The sequence below is a fragment of the Rutidosis leptorrhynchoides genome, chromosome 4 (genome assembly GCF_046630445.1).
Source record: "Rutidosis leptorrhynchoides isolate AG116_Rl617_1_P2 chromosome 4, CSIRO_AGI_Rlap_v1, whole genome shotgun sequence".
NCBI lineage: Eukaryota > Viridiplantae > Streptophyta > Magnoliopsida > Asterales > Asteraceae > Rutidosis > Rutidosis leptorrhynchoides.
The window spans coordinates 232,888,782-232,909,277 of NC_092336.1; the positions used below are offsets into that span (position 1 = coordinate 232,888,782).

A 20,496-nucleotide genomic window follows, 5' to 3' on the forward strand; every position below is an offset into this window, starting at 1 on the left:
CACTAATTTGTGTGTAAATTTATAAATATAACCACACTTAAGAGTGTTAAGTTGATTTTGTCGCACTAGATTTGTTCACGCTCCTCCTTGTGTGAAGAAATGAGGTGTAACAAATTTTACTCACATTTTTGAATGTGATTAAATTTGTGTTTGTACACACTAATAAGTGTGAACAAACTTTTCTTACAATTTTAATTGTGAAATTTGAATAACATTTAACATTTATAAATGTAACAAACTTATACATATTTATAAGTGTGGAGAATTTGATAAAAAGCTCACACTTTATTACAAGTGTGTAAAAATATGCGTGAACAGTTGATAAATTTGTTGCAGTGAGTTTGTTACAATCACTCGTACTTATTTCTATATTTAATCAACTGAATAAATGTGCACAATCAATATGTTTCTAGGAACTTATATTATAAAGGTGATTGGAAATCTGAGACCTCTTCTGAGAACCCGCGTATATGCTATCGGCTTAAGATAATTCATTTTACTTATTAGTTGTCGCATAACCTTTGAAGCACGTCTTTAAGCTTTAAACTTGTGATTCCTGTCAACATTTGGTCCACAAATTGGTTGTACGATTTGGGTAATGAAGACAACAAAACTAGTGCCAAATCCTCTTCTTTTATTATCTCATCCATGTTAGACAACTTCGAAACCAATAGATTAAAGGTGAGAATATGGTCACTCAAATCACCTCCTTCTTCGAGTTTCAGTGTATACAAATCCTTTTTGACCCCTAATCTACCCTTCAATACCTAAAAAGTTTATTATTAAACCCATCATGTGAAGATTTGTAAGTACGTTTATATATTTATATTTAAATCTTTGAAAGAGGAAATAAATTGCAAAACTATAAAAGGCTTACTTGGATATCTAATGCTTTCTTGAGTTGCATATATACTTCATCCGTTGTTGGACGTTCTTCTCTCTTTTCATGCAAGCATTGATAGGCAATTGTTAGAAATGTAGATAGCGATTCCGCTTCAGTTTGCTCCTTAATACCCTTAAACACATTCTCATCAACTAAGAAGTTTTGAGATTGATTGAATTCTCTAATTTTAGTTTTTCCACATAATATCTCAAATAGAATCACACCAAAGCAATAAATATCATATTCTTTGTATACGGGATCACAAGAGCTGGGTGATTCCTCAACATCGTTAAAGACATGTTGCATATCTTTATTTTTTGGACTTATCCAGGAAAACTCGAAACAACATAGTTTTGGAATCCAATCTTCATTTAGCACAATATTCGCACTTTTAATGTCTCCATGTACAACACATTGTTGTTTCGAAAAACCTTTGTGGAGGAATTTTAACCCATTCGCAACGCCTATGCATATCTCAAGTCTTTTTGTCCATGTAAGACACACATCATTCACATATCTATTGAGAGTACTTCCAGAATACGCATATTCATAAACAATAATGTTTCCATCCTTTTCATTGCAATAACCTAAAACGCCGATGATATTCTCGTGTTTATGCCCAAGGAGAATTTCAAGCTCTCTTAGAAAATTATGTTCATCCGTGTTAACCTTTAAAACAACTTTCTTACGTTCATCGTCATATGGAACTTCTCCTAGGTATAACTCCCCAAATTCTTCCTTCCTAATAAAATATTTAGGACTAAAGTTTTGTGTGCCCAATTTTATGTCCTCAAGTGAAAATTGTAAGATGTCCTTGCGCTGTTCCTGTACATCACATGATACTTTAACATATATAATATTAATTTTAAAAAGTTATTAGATGGCAATATTTTTAGCGAATTTCACTTAAACAAAAATGAAGAAAAAACAAAGAAAGACAAACATCATATAGAGCTAACTTACTGATCGATTAATGTAGGTTAAGTGTTTCAAAACGCATGTCCGATCCGTAACTTTTATTTCTTACATTGTGTAATAAAATTGACTCACTATGTTGACATAACTTTTATTTCTTATCATGCAATGTAAAATGTAATGTTATTTTCCTGATGTGAATTAACACATGACATCTATCCAAATGAAAAATACTGATGTAATTCAACACATATCAAATCCTGTCAACCTTGTATTCACCAACTCCCTAACCACGGTAATTGTTAACTCATGTATTTGATAATGAACGTGTAAATTCATCATCTCTATTCATATATTCATAACCTATTAAATGTTTCATTTTAAATCGAGTTTTTTCAACGATCCAATAGAGTTGGTCGAAACGGGTCATCTTTTAAATGGGTCGAACGTGTTGCGTTTGTTTGGGATTAAATTGGATCAGGACATTGAATTGACTGAATCTTTAGGATCATTGTGATCACATTTCTTTTGAATTTGTATTTCGATGTTAGTCATGTAACGTTTATTCTTTTAGTTCCCGTATTTTCGTTTTTTAGTTATTTGTAATGCTATTTATAAGCCAGTGTTTCAGTTTGAATAAAATAGAAATTCTTAGCCAATTGATTTCTGTTGCTGCATAAATTACAATTGAGATCAAGAGTAAAATAATCAATAAGCAAGCTTCGAAAACCTCACAAATTGATCAAGCATATTTTCACAAGGTCAAGGTGAACCTACGCTTGAGTGCATGAAAGGGTTTAAGGACTATCAATATTCGAACCTCTGACCTTAGTCGTGGATAACCCACATCGGTATCGTTTCGATTCCGATAGGGTGGCCAATTTGAGAGTCCACCAACAACCCAGCATACGGGGTTGAGTGGCCCAAAGACATGAAGGTTTCATAGTTTGTAACATACCTGAAAGTCTTTATGCGAATGATCGTATGAAGCTTGTTCGTACGATAGTATGTATGTTGTGTTACGTATTAGTAACGAATGTGTTTTTAGGGTTTGGGAGCTATGTATTTATAGGCTCACGAATTAGGGTTTTGATAGGATCTTATCCCTAATTAAATGTGATCTTTTCCCAACTAAATTACGTTATTTAAGGAAATGAATCTGAATTAATTATACCGTACATTTTTCTAGAATGTACCGGATCCTTATGCAAGTATACGAAACTCACATCATTTGGTATAGGCGCATATTGAATGCGGCTATACCCGTGCCATATATCTTAAAGGGCAAATGGCCCAAAAAGGTAACATAAGTTACCAAATTTGACAATCAAGGTAACCCCCAAATCGTGTAAGCCCGAAAAGGATTTCAACTTAATTTTTGCGCAAGAAAACGATTGCGTGTTTAAAAATTTTAAAATTGAGGTAATATCCAATGAAAAAAAATAATCTAAAATCGCGAATTACTTCAAATTGAAAGTTGGAACAGATTCATAGTGCTTCGATTAGCATTTGTTGTGAAGCAAGTTCATCCAAAACATCACGAAATACAACGAATCGAGATGAACAAGTCGTTTGAAAACGACTTGTTCATCTCGATTCGTTGTATTTCGTGATGTTTTGGATGAACTTGCTTCACAACAAATGCTAATCGAAGCACTACGAATCTGTTCCAACTTTCAATTTGAAGTAATTCACGATTTTAGATTATTTTTTTTCATTGGATATTACCTCAATTTTAAAATTTTTAAACACACAATCCTTTCCTTGCGCAAAAATTAAATTGGAATCCTTTTCGGGCATCTTTTTTTTTTTTTGGTTACCTTGATTGTCAAATTTGGTAACTTATGTTACCTTTTTGGGCCACTTTCCCTATCTTAAATGGCAATTAGTATGCAGCTCAGGACTTTGGATTCGTAATCCGTATGGTCATGCGGATATGCGTATCATTAAGTCCCCCCAGTTCGATGTTATATACAATGCCAATCAGTGTATAGCGTCGAACTAATTTTAAAAGAAAGAAGTTCCACAAAATAATGCCCAATGATTTCACCGGACCATGCAACTGTTCATTTTAATGTATTGGGAATACACATAGGACATTATATGCGTTTGTGTGTAACCATCCGCCGTTTGCATTTAATGCAATATATTCGTATGGTTGAAAAAATCGTCCTTTCGACTGTAATTTCTATACCCGAGGCGACAACTGTCATTATTCATCCAAAAAGATAATGATGAAAACGTATGCAACTGCCTAGAGTTGCTATCGTACGCCGACTGTCAATCAACTTTTAAAATTGATACACGTGTACGCTCAGAAATTGACCGTGGCATGTTTAATTTTTCCTTGCCTATAAATAGTTTAGTTTACCTTTTTGGGTTTTACACGCTCCTCCCCATTTCAAATCTTGCTCATTTTCCGGCAGCCGTTTGATTTTCAGTTTGCATTTATTCATCCGAAGGTCCTTTTTTTCTTCCCTTCATCCTTTTTATTTTCATTTTAAATCTTGCATCGATCCACTATGTCTGCTGACAAGAACGTGAAAGACATAGAATCTTCTATTACTGAAGAGGAGATTCGTAGAATCATCGATCAATATCCCCCAATCGAAAAATATTCCCCGATCGCCCCTCTGAACGGTCAACTGGCTAACCAGCCGCCGGAGCATATGATTGCTGTTTATGATAAGGTTATGGAGCTCGGTAATACCCGTATTCCTTCTACCCCGTTTTTCATAGAGGTTCTTCGTCACTACTCTATCGGTATTAATCAATTGCATCCTTATGGTGCAAGTCGTATAACTATCATTGAAAAGTGGTGTCGCGCGAACGGTCACAAACCTTCTTTATCTATTTTTACCAACCTGTTTTGTGCTTCGATGAGTGACGAGAGTTGGTACTCTTTTGATAATGTATGCAAGTTTTGTGTTAACCCCAAAACAGGCGTGAAAGGAATGTGGAAAAATCTTTTTTCTTTGTTAAATCTACTGTATTCCTGAACAATACAACGGCATTCTTATCTGGTATTCTGGCAAGAAAGGAGAGAAAAACAAACCTCTGCCGATTCTGCCTGAGGAAGATAATTTTTACAGATCTTTCCTTAATTTAATTCTTTCGTCTCATGTTTATCCTAATGTCCTACTAGTTCTTGGCTGCATTTCAACCCATTGGACGCGTTCTGATAAGCATCCCGTTATTATTAGGAACAAGAAAGGTATACCCCTATCTTATTTTTATTACTTTAGGCGTGTATTTATCTCCTTTGTCTTTACACTTTTCTCTTGCCTTGTATTGCATAAATGGATTTGAATGAGTTTATGATGTTGAAGAAGTCTGATGGCGTCATCTTTGGACAAAAAGATCTTCATCATACCGACCCCGATGTTCAACCGGAAATTATTACGGTGCCAACTAATCCAACTGCCCCTGTAACTTCGAAGCGCAGAACAACTAGCCTGCGCCAAGAAAGAGAAACTGATGTCTCTTCTTTTATTGAAATTCAGCGAACTCCTATTGTGGAAACGTCGAAAGCGGCCGGAAAGAGGCCAATTGTTGGTAAGCACTCTTCGTGAATTCAATACGCGTTTATACTGCATATAAAATTATTTTATTTTATTGTTAAATGATACTTCTGATTCTTGCAGATGTTAGCAAGCGTATTGAAATTGACTAGGAGGTTGAGTCTGACAACCGCGCCCTTGCTCCGGAGAACCAGGCCTCCCAGACGTGGGAGGACACTACGCAAAACTCCCCTGTGCGCAATCAATCAACCGTTGATGCAAGTCCCCTGCGTAAACTTCCTGCCTTTCAAAGGCCCACCAATTTGTATGCTGATGCTTCTTTATTGGATACTAGTCGCAACAAGCGTGCTCGTCTTAACATCCCTACTAGTTTTGCCTTATCCCCTGACATGAATCTGGACTATTTTAATGAGTTTTTTAAGATATGTGTGCCTACTTTTAGTCAACAGTTTTCGCATCTTGGCGCGTGTGCCCCTTCCAACCTTACTGCGAAATTTGAGCATCTTTCTCCTGAGCAAGATCTTTTTATTGACACGCAGGCCACAATGTTTAATCTTTCCAAAGATATCAGTTATTTAAGACAAAAATCCAATTCCATAATCCTTGGTCACAAACATCTTTCGCGTGAACAAAGAGAGTTTGCCAAACTTGATGCCGAAAGGAAACAGATATCTGATCAACTTCACCAGTCTGTTGCTGCTCGTTTGAAAGCAGAGGAAAGAATTCTCATCTTAAGGGTGAATGTCAGCGGTTAATGAACGAAATTAGGCGTTCAGAACCATTCATGCGGATTTGGAGACTCAAGTGAATGACGTGTCTTTGCAACTTGGTACTGCAAAATCTGATAATTGTCAACTTAAGAAGCAACTTGATGAATATGCTGCGAAGCATGAAGCAGTTGTTAATGAGCGCGATAATATCAAGTCTGAATACGCAATTCTAAGGTTGGGTCTCCCCGAAATTGCGAAACATGTCCTCGCCTGCCCGAGTATTCGCATTCCTTTTGGTCAGGCTATACTTGTTGCTCGCGCTTATTAGTGATCCCTTTTCTGGGATGTTGTTAAATCAAACCTTGCTGTGCCGAACATTATTCCGGTCTCTAATTCAAATGAGTTAATTGAAGATGCCGCTGGGAAATGCAATGAGGCATGTGCGGCGTTAGAAAATTTGACAATTCCTCGCTTGGAGTAATTAGCTGAGAAATAAGGACTTTACATCCCGTCAGGTGGTGGATGATAAGCTAGCGTAGGCTTACTTACGGCTTGGATTGGAGGGATGAGGGTTGTCCGCTTCCAAGCTGCTATTTTGAGCCAGTGAGGGATGGGCCCGGTAGCTTAAGGGTTTCGCATCCCTAAATTTATATTTATTTCCTTTTTTGCTTTAAAAGCAGGGTATGCGTCTGATCGCTGCGGGCGAGGATTGCATATTCTCCTTAGTGTAGGGCACCGTTCCAATCAAGCCACCCCTATTATATTAGTATGTTTATAGAAAGTAATTCCCTTGATCACTGCATGCAAGAGTAGAACTTATCTTCTTAGGTAGCGGCCCTATCTCATAAGCTGACGTAGTATAAGGTATTATCTTTTGCTAAAGGCGTTTTGATTTAAGTACTTTTGCACCTTGTTTTGAGCGTATGTAACCTTTTCTTATGGACTTTTTATTTAAATTTCTATTATATGCTTTCATACTTATTGTAAGTTTATGAGCGGTTTTTAAATACCTGCATTTTTATGTGCATTATAATCTTTGAACAAATGTTATTTGCGCATGACGGGAGCGACCCTTCTATACACGTATAATCTTTTTATTCTTGCGTCTTAGCAAACCTATGCTAAGCGTTAAAAAAGCAAACCAATGCTGATATATTATAGTCTTGACTTTTATAAAAAATTTTGTAAGTGTTTATACGCATTGACAATCTAATGTCAAATCCGTCTATATAAGCAAATCAATGCTTATCTCAAGAGTTTTCCGGCCAATCCAATGCTCGTGTTATTGACAAGTAACCAAACTTTTATTTTATAGTCATGACTTTGCAAGTCTCCGTCTTGCACATCGTACAAGCGTTTAAAACAATCCAATGTTTTACTACTGTCACCATTAGAAATAGTATTAGTAATCAAACTAAACTATGTTACTTGAGTTTCGGAGTGTATCCCTGTGCAGCATGGGGCCTTAAATTAATAATTAAATTTAAATGCAAACATTATTGGCTTAAACTGATTCACTTAGCTTATTAAAAATACTTCAACTTAAAAGTCTTAAGAAAAACATAGCAAGTATTACAAAAATTCCAACAGATGTCTGGGTGATCATTCCTACTGTTGATGTTTTTGCTTTTTTGCACCTTCTAGATTTAAACATGCAAGGCGTACTCTGCTAGTCTATTTTCAAGACAACATGCCCCTTTGTCCTTCTTCCCAGCAATCATATCCTTTTTGGATTTGTCCTTTAATATCTTCTGGGTTATCTGACGTATGCTCGCATTTCCCGAACTTACAATGCTTGTCGTAGTAACCTTTGGGTTTTTTATTGTTCACTGCCTTTTCTTTTACCACTATTAGTCTGGAAGACTTAATGCTTCCTTGCATTTTAACCCCGTCATCCTTTCGTGGCAGATTTACATTTGCTCTTGACTCTTTTCCGCTTGCATCAAATAATATACGGACCATCTTCAGAGGTTTCTTATTGGTTTGGTGTTTCCTTTTGTCCCAACCATCATTAAATTGTCGATGTTTTAAATGCCACAAACCTCCTGCTGATATATCGTCCAAAATAAATTTTAAATTAGCGTATAGTAAAATAATTAGCTTAGCTGTGATTTTATGTAGGTATTTTACCTCCACTTGACAACCATGTTTTAATGACGTCAAGAGATGTTTGAGTGCGCACGCTTGGCTTTGCAACCAACTCTGCGGATGTTTCATTTTTTACCACCGCATGTGTTTCCGATGGTACGCACACTCCATTTTTTGGTTTTATGTGTGCGTACACCCGCGCACTTCGTTTTTGCATCATAAGTCCCGCTTCATTCACTATTTTCCAAAGTTTCTGAGTATCATCTGTTGTGTTGAGTAATATTTCTACCCCCACGTGTGTTACTCTTCTTTTATTCTTTGGCGTGCGCCTTTGTATTAAGCTTACACTGGGGATGCGGTTCTCCTTGCCAATTTTTCTTGGGATCTCAATGATTATTTCAAAAAAATTTCTGAGATTTTTTCCGAATCCTGCACCTTGTTTATTATAACAGCAGATAATGCGTTTAAAAAATGAACTACAATAAATTTTTATGCATTCGCGCCATATAGTTAGGATTTTGGTTCCATCTTTTGCTCTTTTACTGAGTTAGATTTCGATTATGCTATTAGAGATCTTTGTCGTATATTTATACTTTAACTTTCCTAAAAGCCCTTATTATAAATTGCTATTTTACACAACATCAAATACTTAATCAAAATATTTGTACGCACAACATACCTGCGAGCAAGGTGCGTCCTCGAATGCCTGAACTATTTGTTGTTCATCCAATTCTGCACTTTGGCGACTCTGTCCTATGCTCATTTGTACCGTTCCCATTTTACTCTCCACTTCCGACTTTATGGTTGCGACTCCCCACTTTGTTGGGAATCTTAATACACCGTGTATTGTGGATGGTACGGCTCCTAATTTTTGTAAGGTTTTTCTGCTTAACAGCGCATTATACTCAACGTTTGACTTGACTACTGCGAACTCGATATCAACATTTCTTCTTTTTTCACCATTGTTATCGTTGCGCACCTCTAACTCAACCCTGACTGTTCCTAACGACGGGATTTGTTCACCAGCGAAATCGTATAAGTTAATTGTTTGTTTCTTTAGCTGCGACTTGATAGATCTAGGTAGCAACATGTAACAATGCTCATATATGACATCCGTGTCGCAACCAGTGTCTACATATAAACCTTTATGTTCCTGATTGTAGCTTTTGATGTACCCTTTAATCTCCTAGGGTGTACTGAACTGCTACCTTTCACCTGCACTGAATGAGATTGTCGCATCTTCCCAATCTTTTATTTCTTTTAGCTCCGACATCAGGTTTTTACCCATTACCATGTTTATAGTTTTCTCCACTTCTTTCCCTTTTGATTCATTCTTCTTTTGCCACGGGTATTCTTTTTCCTGTTTTGACTTGCTACCCTCTGTTTTAACGAATTTCTTTAGGTGCTGCAATCTTCCCTTTTTTAGTTCTGCAACCACTTTTTCGATTAACTGTCTGCATTTGTTAGTTTCATGACCGAAATCATCATGAAAGTCGCAGAATTCGGTTTTGTCTTTCTTCGCATAATCGGGCAGCGGTGTTGGAGCTTCAAAGGTTTTACATACTGGCTCTGTCGCGAGTATTTCCTTTGGTGTTTTGCTGAGATCTTTTATGATTGCGTAATTATCATCGTGAGCACTTCTGCTTTTGTAACTGCTTCCTCCTCTGTTATTGTTGAACTTGCGGTATTTGTTGTTACTATTTTAACTTCCACCTTTTAACGGGTTGTTATTATACCTTTTTGCTGATCCGGGGCTTTTACCCTGATCGCGATGGTGATCATCATCGTTATTTCTTCCCGTATGGCCTTTTCCGCAGTTTTGCGTTATACCTTCTTGCACCCTCATATAATCATGCGCTTCTTTTTTTGCTTCCGTGAATGTTTGAGGCACTTTTCTCCGCAACCTCTACCATAACGACAAGTGTCTTTCTGTATCAAGGCAATGAATAAAACCTAACACCTTTTGGCTTTGCGGCAGATCTGGTATTTTAGCTACCTCCTTTGTGTATCTATCGATGACTTCACCCAAAGATTCTTTGGGTTTCTGTTTGATATTATGGCATTCCACATGCGTCCTTCTACGTGCACGCAGACTATGAAAATTAAGTAAAAACCGAGATCTTAGGTCCGCATAACCTGTTATGCTCCGAGGAGTTAGATTGTTAATCCATTCTCGTGCTACTCCTTGCAACACAATTGGTAGCATGTGACATGCTACTGCATCTCTCCAATTTTGGGTTCTGGCAGTTCCATCAAATCTTTATAGGAGGTCGTCCGGATCAGATAACCCGTCATAACTTCCTAATGTTAATGGTATTACTGGTGCTTCCGGAAACGGGTGATTCGCTATCTGTGTGGCAAACTATTCTGTGGTAGGAGCTAACTCGAGAGATTGTCTCGCTTTATGTCCTTGCATCACTGCAAACCAACTTTGCATAAACTCCTGAAATCGCGCTGGTTCATTAAGCGCTTGTGCTAGATGCGGAGGTGCAACTTGCTGTAGCTGTGATATGAACTTAATTGAACTACTTGGCTCCAGAGGATTATAAGGCGCACTTCCTTGATCCCACTGATTTTGAGTTTGCCTCAACTCGCATATGTTTGGCTGTGGTGATGTATAAGTCGATCTTGATTGTAGTGGCGCTACCGTTATGTATGAACCGTCCAGGTTTCTTAAACCCATTCTCCTAATCTCTTCTTGAGCACTAGTCGGGGTAACCCTTAAAGTTTGAATTTCCTGTTCTATTGTTGTGATGATTGGGATTTTTCCTACATACATAGTTTTCACTATTGGCGTGATATTGTCTGTTGGAGGTTCACAACTCGCTTTTTCTGGAAACTTTGTGTACCCAGTATCTGCTTCTTTAAAACATGTATAGCTAGTGTTTGCTGGGGATCCGAAACTCACTTTTTCTGGAGACTTCATGTATCCAGTATCCGTTTCTTTGAAACAGATGTAACTAGTTTCTATTCCCGGGGGCGTATCTTCCCCACCACTTTGCAGCCACTCACTTCCTTCTTCTTCCATAGTTGGAGGAACTGTCTTTGCGATTTCAGCGCTTGTTGGCCCTATTAGGACAGCCTCTGTTGAAGGGGGTTTTGACACCCTTTTCCCTTCTGCTGTCTGTGTGGATGCCTGTTTTGTTGTATGTACAGGTGTTCGTTGGCCTGAATACGTCGAAAAAGATGGCTTTGAACCTTTATTGCCCGCCATTTATTCGAATTAGGCAAGTAACCTGAAAGTGACCGATTAATTTAAACAAGAACATTTTATGAAAAAAAACATATAATGAATTATATACGACGTGAATTCCCGTCTTATTTGTTCATATAATCGGTCCCACAGATGGCACCAAATGATCAAGCATATTTTCACGAGGTCAAGGTGAACCTACACTTGAGTGCATGAAAGGGTTTAAGGACTATCAATATTTGAACCTCCGACCTTAGTCGTGGATAACCCACATCGGTATCGTTTCGATTCCGATAGGGTGGCTGATTTGAGAGTCCACCAACAACCCAGCATACGGGGTTGAGTGGCGCAAAGACATGAAGGTTTCATAGTTTGTAACATAACTGAAAGTCTTTCTGCGAATGACCGTATGAAGCTTGTTCGTACGATAGTATGTATGATGTGTTACGTATTAGTAACGAATGTGCTTTTAGGGTTTGGGAGCTATGTATTTATAGGCTCACGAATTAGGGTTTTGATAGGATCTCATCCCTAATTAAATGTGATCTTTTCCCAACTAACTTACGTTATTTAAGGAAAATAATCTGAATTAATTATACCGTACATTCTTCTAGAATGTACTGGACCCTTATACAAGTATACAAAACTCACATCATTTGGTATAGGCGCATATTGAATGCGGCTATACCCGTTCCATATATCTTAAATGGCAATTAGTATGCGACTCAGGACTTTGGATGCGTAATCCGTATGGTCATGCGGATATGCGTATCATTACAAATCAGATGGCTTTTGCAGATAATAAAACTCACACTCAAATTCCTCACTTTGACTAACACTATGATCATTGGAATGAGTAGATGGAAAATGTGATCTGAGCAAAAGATTTGTGGCTCGTTATTGAGCAAGGGGTCGTGTCACCATAAAGGCCAGGTGTGCCATTGAGCGAACCACAACATAAGCAGTATGAGACCGCAAAGATGAAGGATCATCAAGTAAATAATTACTTTTCAAGCGTTGGATCGAGAGGTCTTCGAGCAAATCTTGAATAGGAGCACATCCAAGGTAGTGTGGGAATCCACGAGGTCAAAGTTTGGTGGCAACACTAAGGTGAAGAGATCGCTCTTGAACTCCATGCGAAGAGTGTTTGAACGGCTGGCCAGGTTGATCTGACCGTTGGATCTTAAGATATGATTTTTAGAATCTGGGTAGTTTTCAGGATGAAGTTTTTCGATTTTGATGACGCGAGCACGAGATGGTTTTTTCTCGAAAACTTTGAGCGATACGAGCTATGTTTTCAGAGATGTGGGTTTGTTATGGAAGCTCGGGAGGGTGTTCTTCTCTCGGTTTAAAGAGGTTGTGGCAACGAACAAGATGAATTGGGTTGAAAGTTGATAGTGGGAGTATCGAGGAAGTTTGGTGCTTGGGGTTTGGAAACGGGATGACCAATGGTGTTTTGTCAATATTTCGGGGTTTATGGAATATGCGGGCAGATTAGAGTTCCTAGTCTCTAAGGAAATTGGTTGTCGAAGGGATTCAGATAGAACGTGTTCGATGGTTGCTCGGGTTTGGTTGATGATAACTCCTAAGTTATACAGTTTTTTGATCACATTTTGAGGAGTTATCTTAGTATTTTTGAGTCATTTTAATGCCAAAACACACTAAAATGGGTAAAAATGGGAAAAAGGTATTTCTAATGATTGTATCAAAGTTATGTATTATACAGGACCAAAAATAAAGAAAATTGCAAAACGGCTACATGAAGCCGCCTGCATGGGTTATACAAAGCCGCCGGCTTGGAGTCACAAATGTTAGAATGTTCCAGAATCTTCGTAAAATTGAAAGAACTTGTTGATCAAGCAAAAGGCAAAGGAATCCGCCGGCCTGGTTGACACGGTTTCTCAACTTATCGACCAAGCTCAAGTAAAAATGGAAACAAATCAAAAAGATTTGGCAGATCTCTGAAGTCGTCGACCTTGCATGAAGCTGCCGGCTTGAGTATGACGGTTAAAAGATCTTAGCTTGCGGATTTATTTTAACTTGCACAAGGAGTCACTGACCCAAGGCAAGCCGCCGGCTTCCCACTGAAGCCGTCGGCTTGGCCACCGTCTCAAATTACTATAAATTTTGGCCTCTGGTCTCAGTTTTCAATAGTAGTTAGTTTTTCAGAATTCAATAATTCCGTTAGATCGTTTTTAGGGGTTTTCTCTAAACCCTTAGGTTGGATTTACTTATTGTAATCAAGATTCAAGTTTTAATTCAAGTTCTTTTACATCTACCTTCTTTTTAAGGTATGATTCTATCCTTATTTTATTGTTTTACTTATTTTATTTTCTGTATTCGTTTCTGTTCGTCTTCTGCTATGAACTAAACGTTCATAGTGGTTACGTGGACGAAAACTGAACTTCATCTGGGAATCAGATGAAGCCGCCCGGCTTGGTGTGAAGGAAGCCGCCGGCTTTGTGCTTTATTTTGTATAGTTTCTGGTTCTTTTCCAGATCTGTATGGTTGAGTTTCTGTAATGATATTTGAATTGTTTCGATTATGTTTTTCTTGATTACACTTGTTTGCCATGCTTAATGATTAAATAACATGATTTTAGGGTTGATTAGTCCTTGATCCGATAATCTATTATTCGATTCATGCTACTTGTTTAGATCTAGTCCATCAAACTTGTTAAATTGAATTGCGTGCAACTAAGTTAAAAAGCTTAATAGTGATAAACTTATTTGATTTGAATTACGCTTATATAATAGAAATTGATATTGTTAGGCTTAATCGAAGAACCTTTGTTTGGATTTGTTTAATTAATGATTGCATGAAAACTTAGTAGTAATTGACTTTCAGCTAGTAACTTGAGTTGATCTACTTGGTGTTTAATAGCTTATATAATTTGCCAATCTATTTGCATATTGATCCTCATCACAAGATTGTTATGTATCATGTAATTGAATTAAACATGAAGAATTAAGATGTTAGTTATGCACATCACATATCTAGCATATGCTTTAAGTCCTGCCTATTGATTATTATGCAACACTTAGTTTAACCTATTAAGGGATAATAATTGGTCTATGATTATTATTCTACTTTGTGTTAATATAAGTTATGAAAGTTACCTAATATGATTTCCAAATGAATTGGTTGTCCATGAATCACTTGTATTTTTACTTGTATTTATTTTATTTTGAATCTTCAATTCCTTGTTTTGTTTTATCTATCTTTAAAAGCATCTCTTTCCTAAGAGATAAAAATCTATCCCATAAAAACATATCTTTAATTCTTTAATAAGAATTAAATAATAAAGCAACTTTTATCCGCATCTACGCTCTCTTGGGACGATAACCTAAATTACTACTGCTGATCGGGTTTTGTTGCTCGTTAGGGTGTTAAAGTGTAATAATAAAAGGTTTTATAAATTTAAAAGTTGAAGAATAAGCTAAGAACTACTGCACACAAAGTTTTATAAATTACTACGACTTAAGTTATCGAGCTAATGGGAGTTAGTCAACTAGTAGAGTGGTGGAGATGATTATGCGACGTCGTTCTCCAATGTTCTCAAGTTTAGTGTGTTGATTCCGGTAATACTAGAGCTTCAAGAACTTGTTTTACTCTACGATGGCAAAGAAATTTGTGACTGACTGGTGGTACGAACCAAGTTTCTTCTCGAGTAGCCACATTTTGTTTCTTACTCATATAGTGGGAGCGTGCATGGGATGAGAAGATGGGTTTGTGAAATTCATAGTTATGAGGAGGTCAATGTACCAGCGAGAAAGCGGAAAGTTGAAAAGTTAGTAGATTTCAAGGTTGTGACTGCGTTCTCACTTGAGCCTTGATGAAGAGTCTACGAGGGCGTCTATTGGCTATTCTGATTGATGTGAAGGAAAATCATGGATAGACGGTGAAATCCTGTACGAGGGTGATCATTGACATGTGGGTTCGGGATGGGACATGTCTAGAGTGATCGGTGAGGCGGTGTAGTCTCATGAAGAATCCTATAATTGAAGAGTCGCATACTTCAATTGGTGTTCTGGTGTAAGAAGATGATCTTGGTGTTAGAAGATGGTGGTGGAGAAACCGAGATAACCCAAGCTAATAACTATGAGATTGGATTATCGCTCAACGATGTTTTTTGGTGTCGAAAGACTTCACTTGCTCGTGGGTTAACGAGTTAAGTGCGGCGTGATTCGGGTGTCTCATCTGACGGTATCAAAAGGAGTGGGTAATCAGCTAATCTGGAGTTATTGTAGGAGGTGAAGAAAGAACATAGTTGACGGGTTTGGTGAAGGTTGTTTAAAGTCTCCTTTAAGTGGGAGATTATTGAGGTGTGATTGAGCTTAAACAAACAATGAGGGAACAAGGAAGGTGACACCAGGTGGCTATCGCGACCGCGATGCATGGATCGCGACCGCGATGCGAGGTCGGCCAGGAAACTTCCAGAATGTTCTTTACTTGTTCTCTAAGCTATTGTTCTCCTATAAATACATACGCTATGTAACATGTAATTGTGTGCACGAAAATAATAGTGAATAATCTCTGGTTTGCGTCCGTGGAATAAATCTTTCTCTGTTTATTGGAGTTGGGATATAACCTTGTTAAATCATGTGTCGTTTATTTATCTTTATGTTTTATTACTCGTTTGTCGTTCGTGGATTAGTGATTATGATCAATCACTTGTCTTGTTGGGGCCTTCACGAATTCCTAACAGTTTCAAAGTATATTTTTGGATCTAGTTAATCGGACTGTTAGTGTATATATCAATTTGTACCTCAAATAAATCACTAGATATATCTTGATTTAATTTCCGCATTTTGCCGGAAAATAAAATGACCAACTATTTTATTGTTAACTTAACTTTTGTCGTTAAACTTAGGGTGTTTTAAACACTTTTTGACATGGTATTAGTTAAACCGGTCATAACGCTAAAGTTTTATTGACGTATTGTTTAAAGGTCGAGCATAAAAAAAACTTTTACTAGAATTGAAGTATTGACTTACTTGAAGGAACAATGCAAATTCAAGTTCTTTAATGATGTCTTCCAATGTTGGTCGCTGGTCTTGAGCTTCTGCTAAACATTCCAATGCAATTTTTGAAAAGGCTTTTACAGACTCTTTATTAGGTCCTATCTTTCGACCAAAACATTGTTCCTCAGCTTCTTCCATTATATCTGGATCTACTATTTCCATTAGCGTTCCCTCAGAGAAGCGCCTTCGTACAACTGCGGCAAGACCCTTGATATCTTCGTCTATGTAATCTTTTTTATAAGCCAATGTCCCGGACAATATTTCGAATAAAACAACTCCGAAAGAGTATACATCGGATTGTTTTTTTAATTTACCGGTCTTTAGATATTCAGGATCCAAATACACATCGGTTCCAGCAATATTATTTGTCACGATAGTGCTCCCAAGTTGATTTGTGGAGTAGAATTTGGAGAGTCCAAAGTCAGCAATTTTGGCCTCCCAATTCTTGCCCAATAATATGTTTGCACTTTTGATATCACGATGGATCATCATCTGTTCATTGTCTATTATCTTTGTATGAAGATAGTCCAATCCACGTGCAATACCAAGACATATTTTTATCCGTTGAACCCAGGTAAGATAAGTTTCTTTTTCTTTACCCTCCAAATAATCATCAAGACTACCATGTGGAACAAACTCATAGACAAGGATCAATTCGGAATCTTCGTCACAATAGCCAAGAAGTGATACTATGTTGGGATGCTCACATTTACAAAGTATTTCAATTTCCAGAAAGAACCCTTGTCTACCATGCCCTTTTTCATCATTAAAGATGTGTTTTATAGCTACACATTTCTTAGTAGTTTCCTTGTATTTCTTGGGAATTTCGTTTTGATTCTTCCCTTCTATTCCCAAAAATAAGTTTGCATAGAAAAGTTTGAATAGTTCGAGTTCTGCTTTGTACACCTTACCATACCCACCTGATCCGATTAGGTATCTTTCCGCAAAATTCTCTGTAGCTGACTTTATGTCAGCAAGTCCAATCTTTTGTACCATTGGCTAACAAGTAAAAAAAAAAAAAAAAAAAGTCATGTAGTTTTCATGTGCCAAAGTGCTAGAATGGATGATAATTCATGAACGTTCCTACTAAAGTTTGTTCAAATTATTTATGCCTACTTTTGGGTTCGCAGAGGAAACCCTGGGTGCCGAGCTCCCCAAGCGACGAGACTCGTAACCGGGTGAATTGCGCACATTGGCGCTCCTTCCAGTCAAACCCATTTAATTCGATTATGGGCATTCCATGATTCAAACCTGAGTCTCCTGTTTCACAGGAAACTTGGTGGTCAGTGGGCTATGCTCAGGTGGTTAATAATTTATACCTATAAAGCAGCCTAGAATGTTATTGCGTATTAATTTAACAAGACATACAGGTTACCAGTTTGCAACTAATTTTCTCTAATTAACTTTATTTCAACACATGTTAAAATCATAACCATGTTGCAATTTTAATATCTGAACCTAAGTAGGAATAAATTAACAGTAACAGTAAAGCAAGGTCAAAACACTTACGTGATCGTTACCCGACTTTCGTGTTTCTGTTCAAAGAAAAGTATACAAATCAATTAAAAGGATCGGCTTACCCGTTTTTCATGCTTCCGCTGAAGAAATAAAGCTTTCTGAAGTTGTTTCACAATCTCAGCCATATGTGGGCGTTCTTCAAGTTGTAGACTCAAGCAATTTTTAATCGTTTCTGACAAAATGGTTAATGTTTCTGAGTGCATTTGTTTGCGTATATTATCATCAAACTGTATATCACGGAATGATGCAACTGGCAGAGTATAGTTCCTGTCCAAGGATTTTGCGTACTGCTGACAAAATACGTTAAACAAAACCACACCCATAGAATACACATCAATTTCCTGTGTCACATTTTTGGTTCTTTCAGGAACAGGGTCAGCGTAGCAATATCGGTATAAGGAACTCCGAAATTGAGGAATCATAGCAAAACCAACAATCTTAGCCTCCAAATTTTTATCTAAAAAAATTCTACAGCTAATGAAACTACCATGTATGGCATTACAATCATGTATGTGACTCAAGGCACGGGCAGCACCCAAACATATTTCCAATATTTGGGAATATGTTAAGTCTTTATAAAGTTCTAAAATATATGACCTGAAATTGGTAGCAGATGAGATATTAAGGATTTGGTGGAGATTTCCTATACATTCACACTCACTAACTAAGTAATAACAGCCTCTGATTTTGTAACAAAACCCAACAAAAGTGGCAATATTTTTATGGTTAAAACGGGAAATTATTGAGACCCCTCTTACGAGGTCTTCTTCTGTGATATATAAAGTTGTTTCTACAATAATATTGATCTTTTTTCCAAACCGAAATACTTCCCCTTTGTAGACATAATTATACTTACCATAAGGTAAGTGTATTGTAATCACTACTGGTTAAGAAGCTTTTTCCAATCTCAAAATATTGGATAACATTTCTTTTGTTAAAGTTGTTGGTAGCAGCTTTGATATCATCATACGGGATTCGTAAGTGATCAAGTTCGTTGAATAAAGACGACATGATCATCCCAGATATTAGCTTTTAATAGTAAAGGATACAGGGATGGAGGGATGCAGTTGGGAGTTGGTTTTGGTGTTGAAGTTGGTCAATTAATTTTTTAACAATTAGTATTAGTATTAGTATGTGATATGATAATTAAGTTGGATACATTAATATAATAGTATTTCCTAGAATTATCATACAAATACTACGTTTGCTTTCAATCGAATCTTCAGGTGGGTCTAGGAGGGACCCTACTGATACCAATAATTGAATAAATAAGTCACATACTAATCAATGATGATGATTAGATTATTTAAATTTAAATACATTATAGAGTTAATTATCCAGTTCATCCCTATGATTTACTAAAAATTTCATCATTCGTCCCTATCATTTAAAGATTATACTGCTAGTCTCTGATTTTTAAACCTCATCGGTGGTCGAAAAACTGACGTGGTTAACTAAGTCCATTATAAGAGGGGGGTTAAAGGTAAAGATACAAACACGTAACATATTATAAAAACTACTTATTAAAACCATATTTTCCTCGACAAATACCCAACCATCGGATGAAAAAACAGTAGCACCAAACTGATAATGTACCACGAAGACATGACTAGTTAGTTCGTCATATGCTGGAGTTGAATTAGCTTACCTCTTCTTACGTACACACACAAAACAGCCATGAATTATTCACTCCCCTTGTATAATTTGTTCACTATAAACTACGATCATTCAAGTATTATTATAATCACAATTATCCCCTAGAAATTGTAGACGAATAATCAGATCCTTATATCAAACGTATACTTAATCTAGAGGCAGAAAACACTAGACAAAATCAAATAATTAGGACTTTTGGGGTCGAATAATCAAACCTACAAGAGATTAGATCATCACCTAGAGTTGTTATTCGTGTTGAGTATGATTTGGGACGATTTCAGACGGTATATCACGACTGGGGTATGTGTGGGGCGTGTAACATAACAATCTAACCCATAACCAATATTTATAATATCAGCAGCGACCCTCGGTCGATGGTCAAAGACCGTCGGTCGATGGTCAAAGACCGTCGATCGAGGGTCTTCACCATCGATTGACTGTCGATGACAGTCAGTCGATGGTCACTGCTAAATAGTAACGAAATACGATTAATAAACAAGTATTCAACGTACGATTACATGAATGTCCAATGACTGAATTAAACATTACATAATCACTAGAACTAGGGATTTACATTTGTAACGACCCGTCCTTATCCACCTGGACGAAGTCATCAACATTTGGTCCCATTGCGATGATCGACTCCAGGTAATATCCTTAAAATGAGCTAATGCACAGCGGAAGATTTCTTTAATACCTGAGAATAAACATGCTTAAAAGTGTCAACCAAAAGGTTGGTGAGTTCATAGGTTTTTCATAACAATCATTTCAATATATTAATAGACCACAAGATTTCCGTTTATAAATATATGTACACTCGCAAGTGTATAAAAGTATTCTATAAGTTTTAGGCACCCGGTAACAAGCCTTAACGTTCATGTTTTACCCTCTGAAGTACACCAGATCAGGTGTGTTTAAAATAACCTAGAAGTACTAAAGCATCCCATAGTCAGGATGGGGTTTATCAGGCCCAATAGATCTATCTTTA

The 20,496-nt window shown here is 37.1% G+C and overlaps 1 protein-coding gene across 1 annotated transcript; it reads right to left on the bottom strand.

Annotated features, from left to right (window-relative positions):
* Positions 1-303: 303 nt before the first annotated feature.
* Positions 304-18,280, bottom strand: LOC139844246 (uncharacterized). The gene is made up of 4 exons (XM_071834468.1): positions 17,915-18,280; positions 16,308-17,333; positions 878-1,708; positions 304-767 (listed from the first exon to the last, which is right to left on the bottom strand). Exons 1-4 carry the CDS (start codon positions 18,272-18,274, stop codon positions 504-506), a joined length of 2,481 nt encoding a protein of 826 aa, XP_071690569.1. The 5' UTR covers positions 18,275-18,280; the 3' UTR covers positions 304-503.
* Between the last annotated feature and the right edge of the window lie 2,216 nt (positions 18,281-20,496).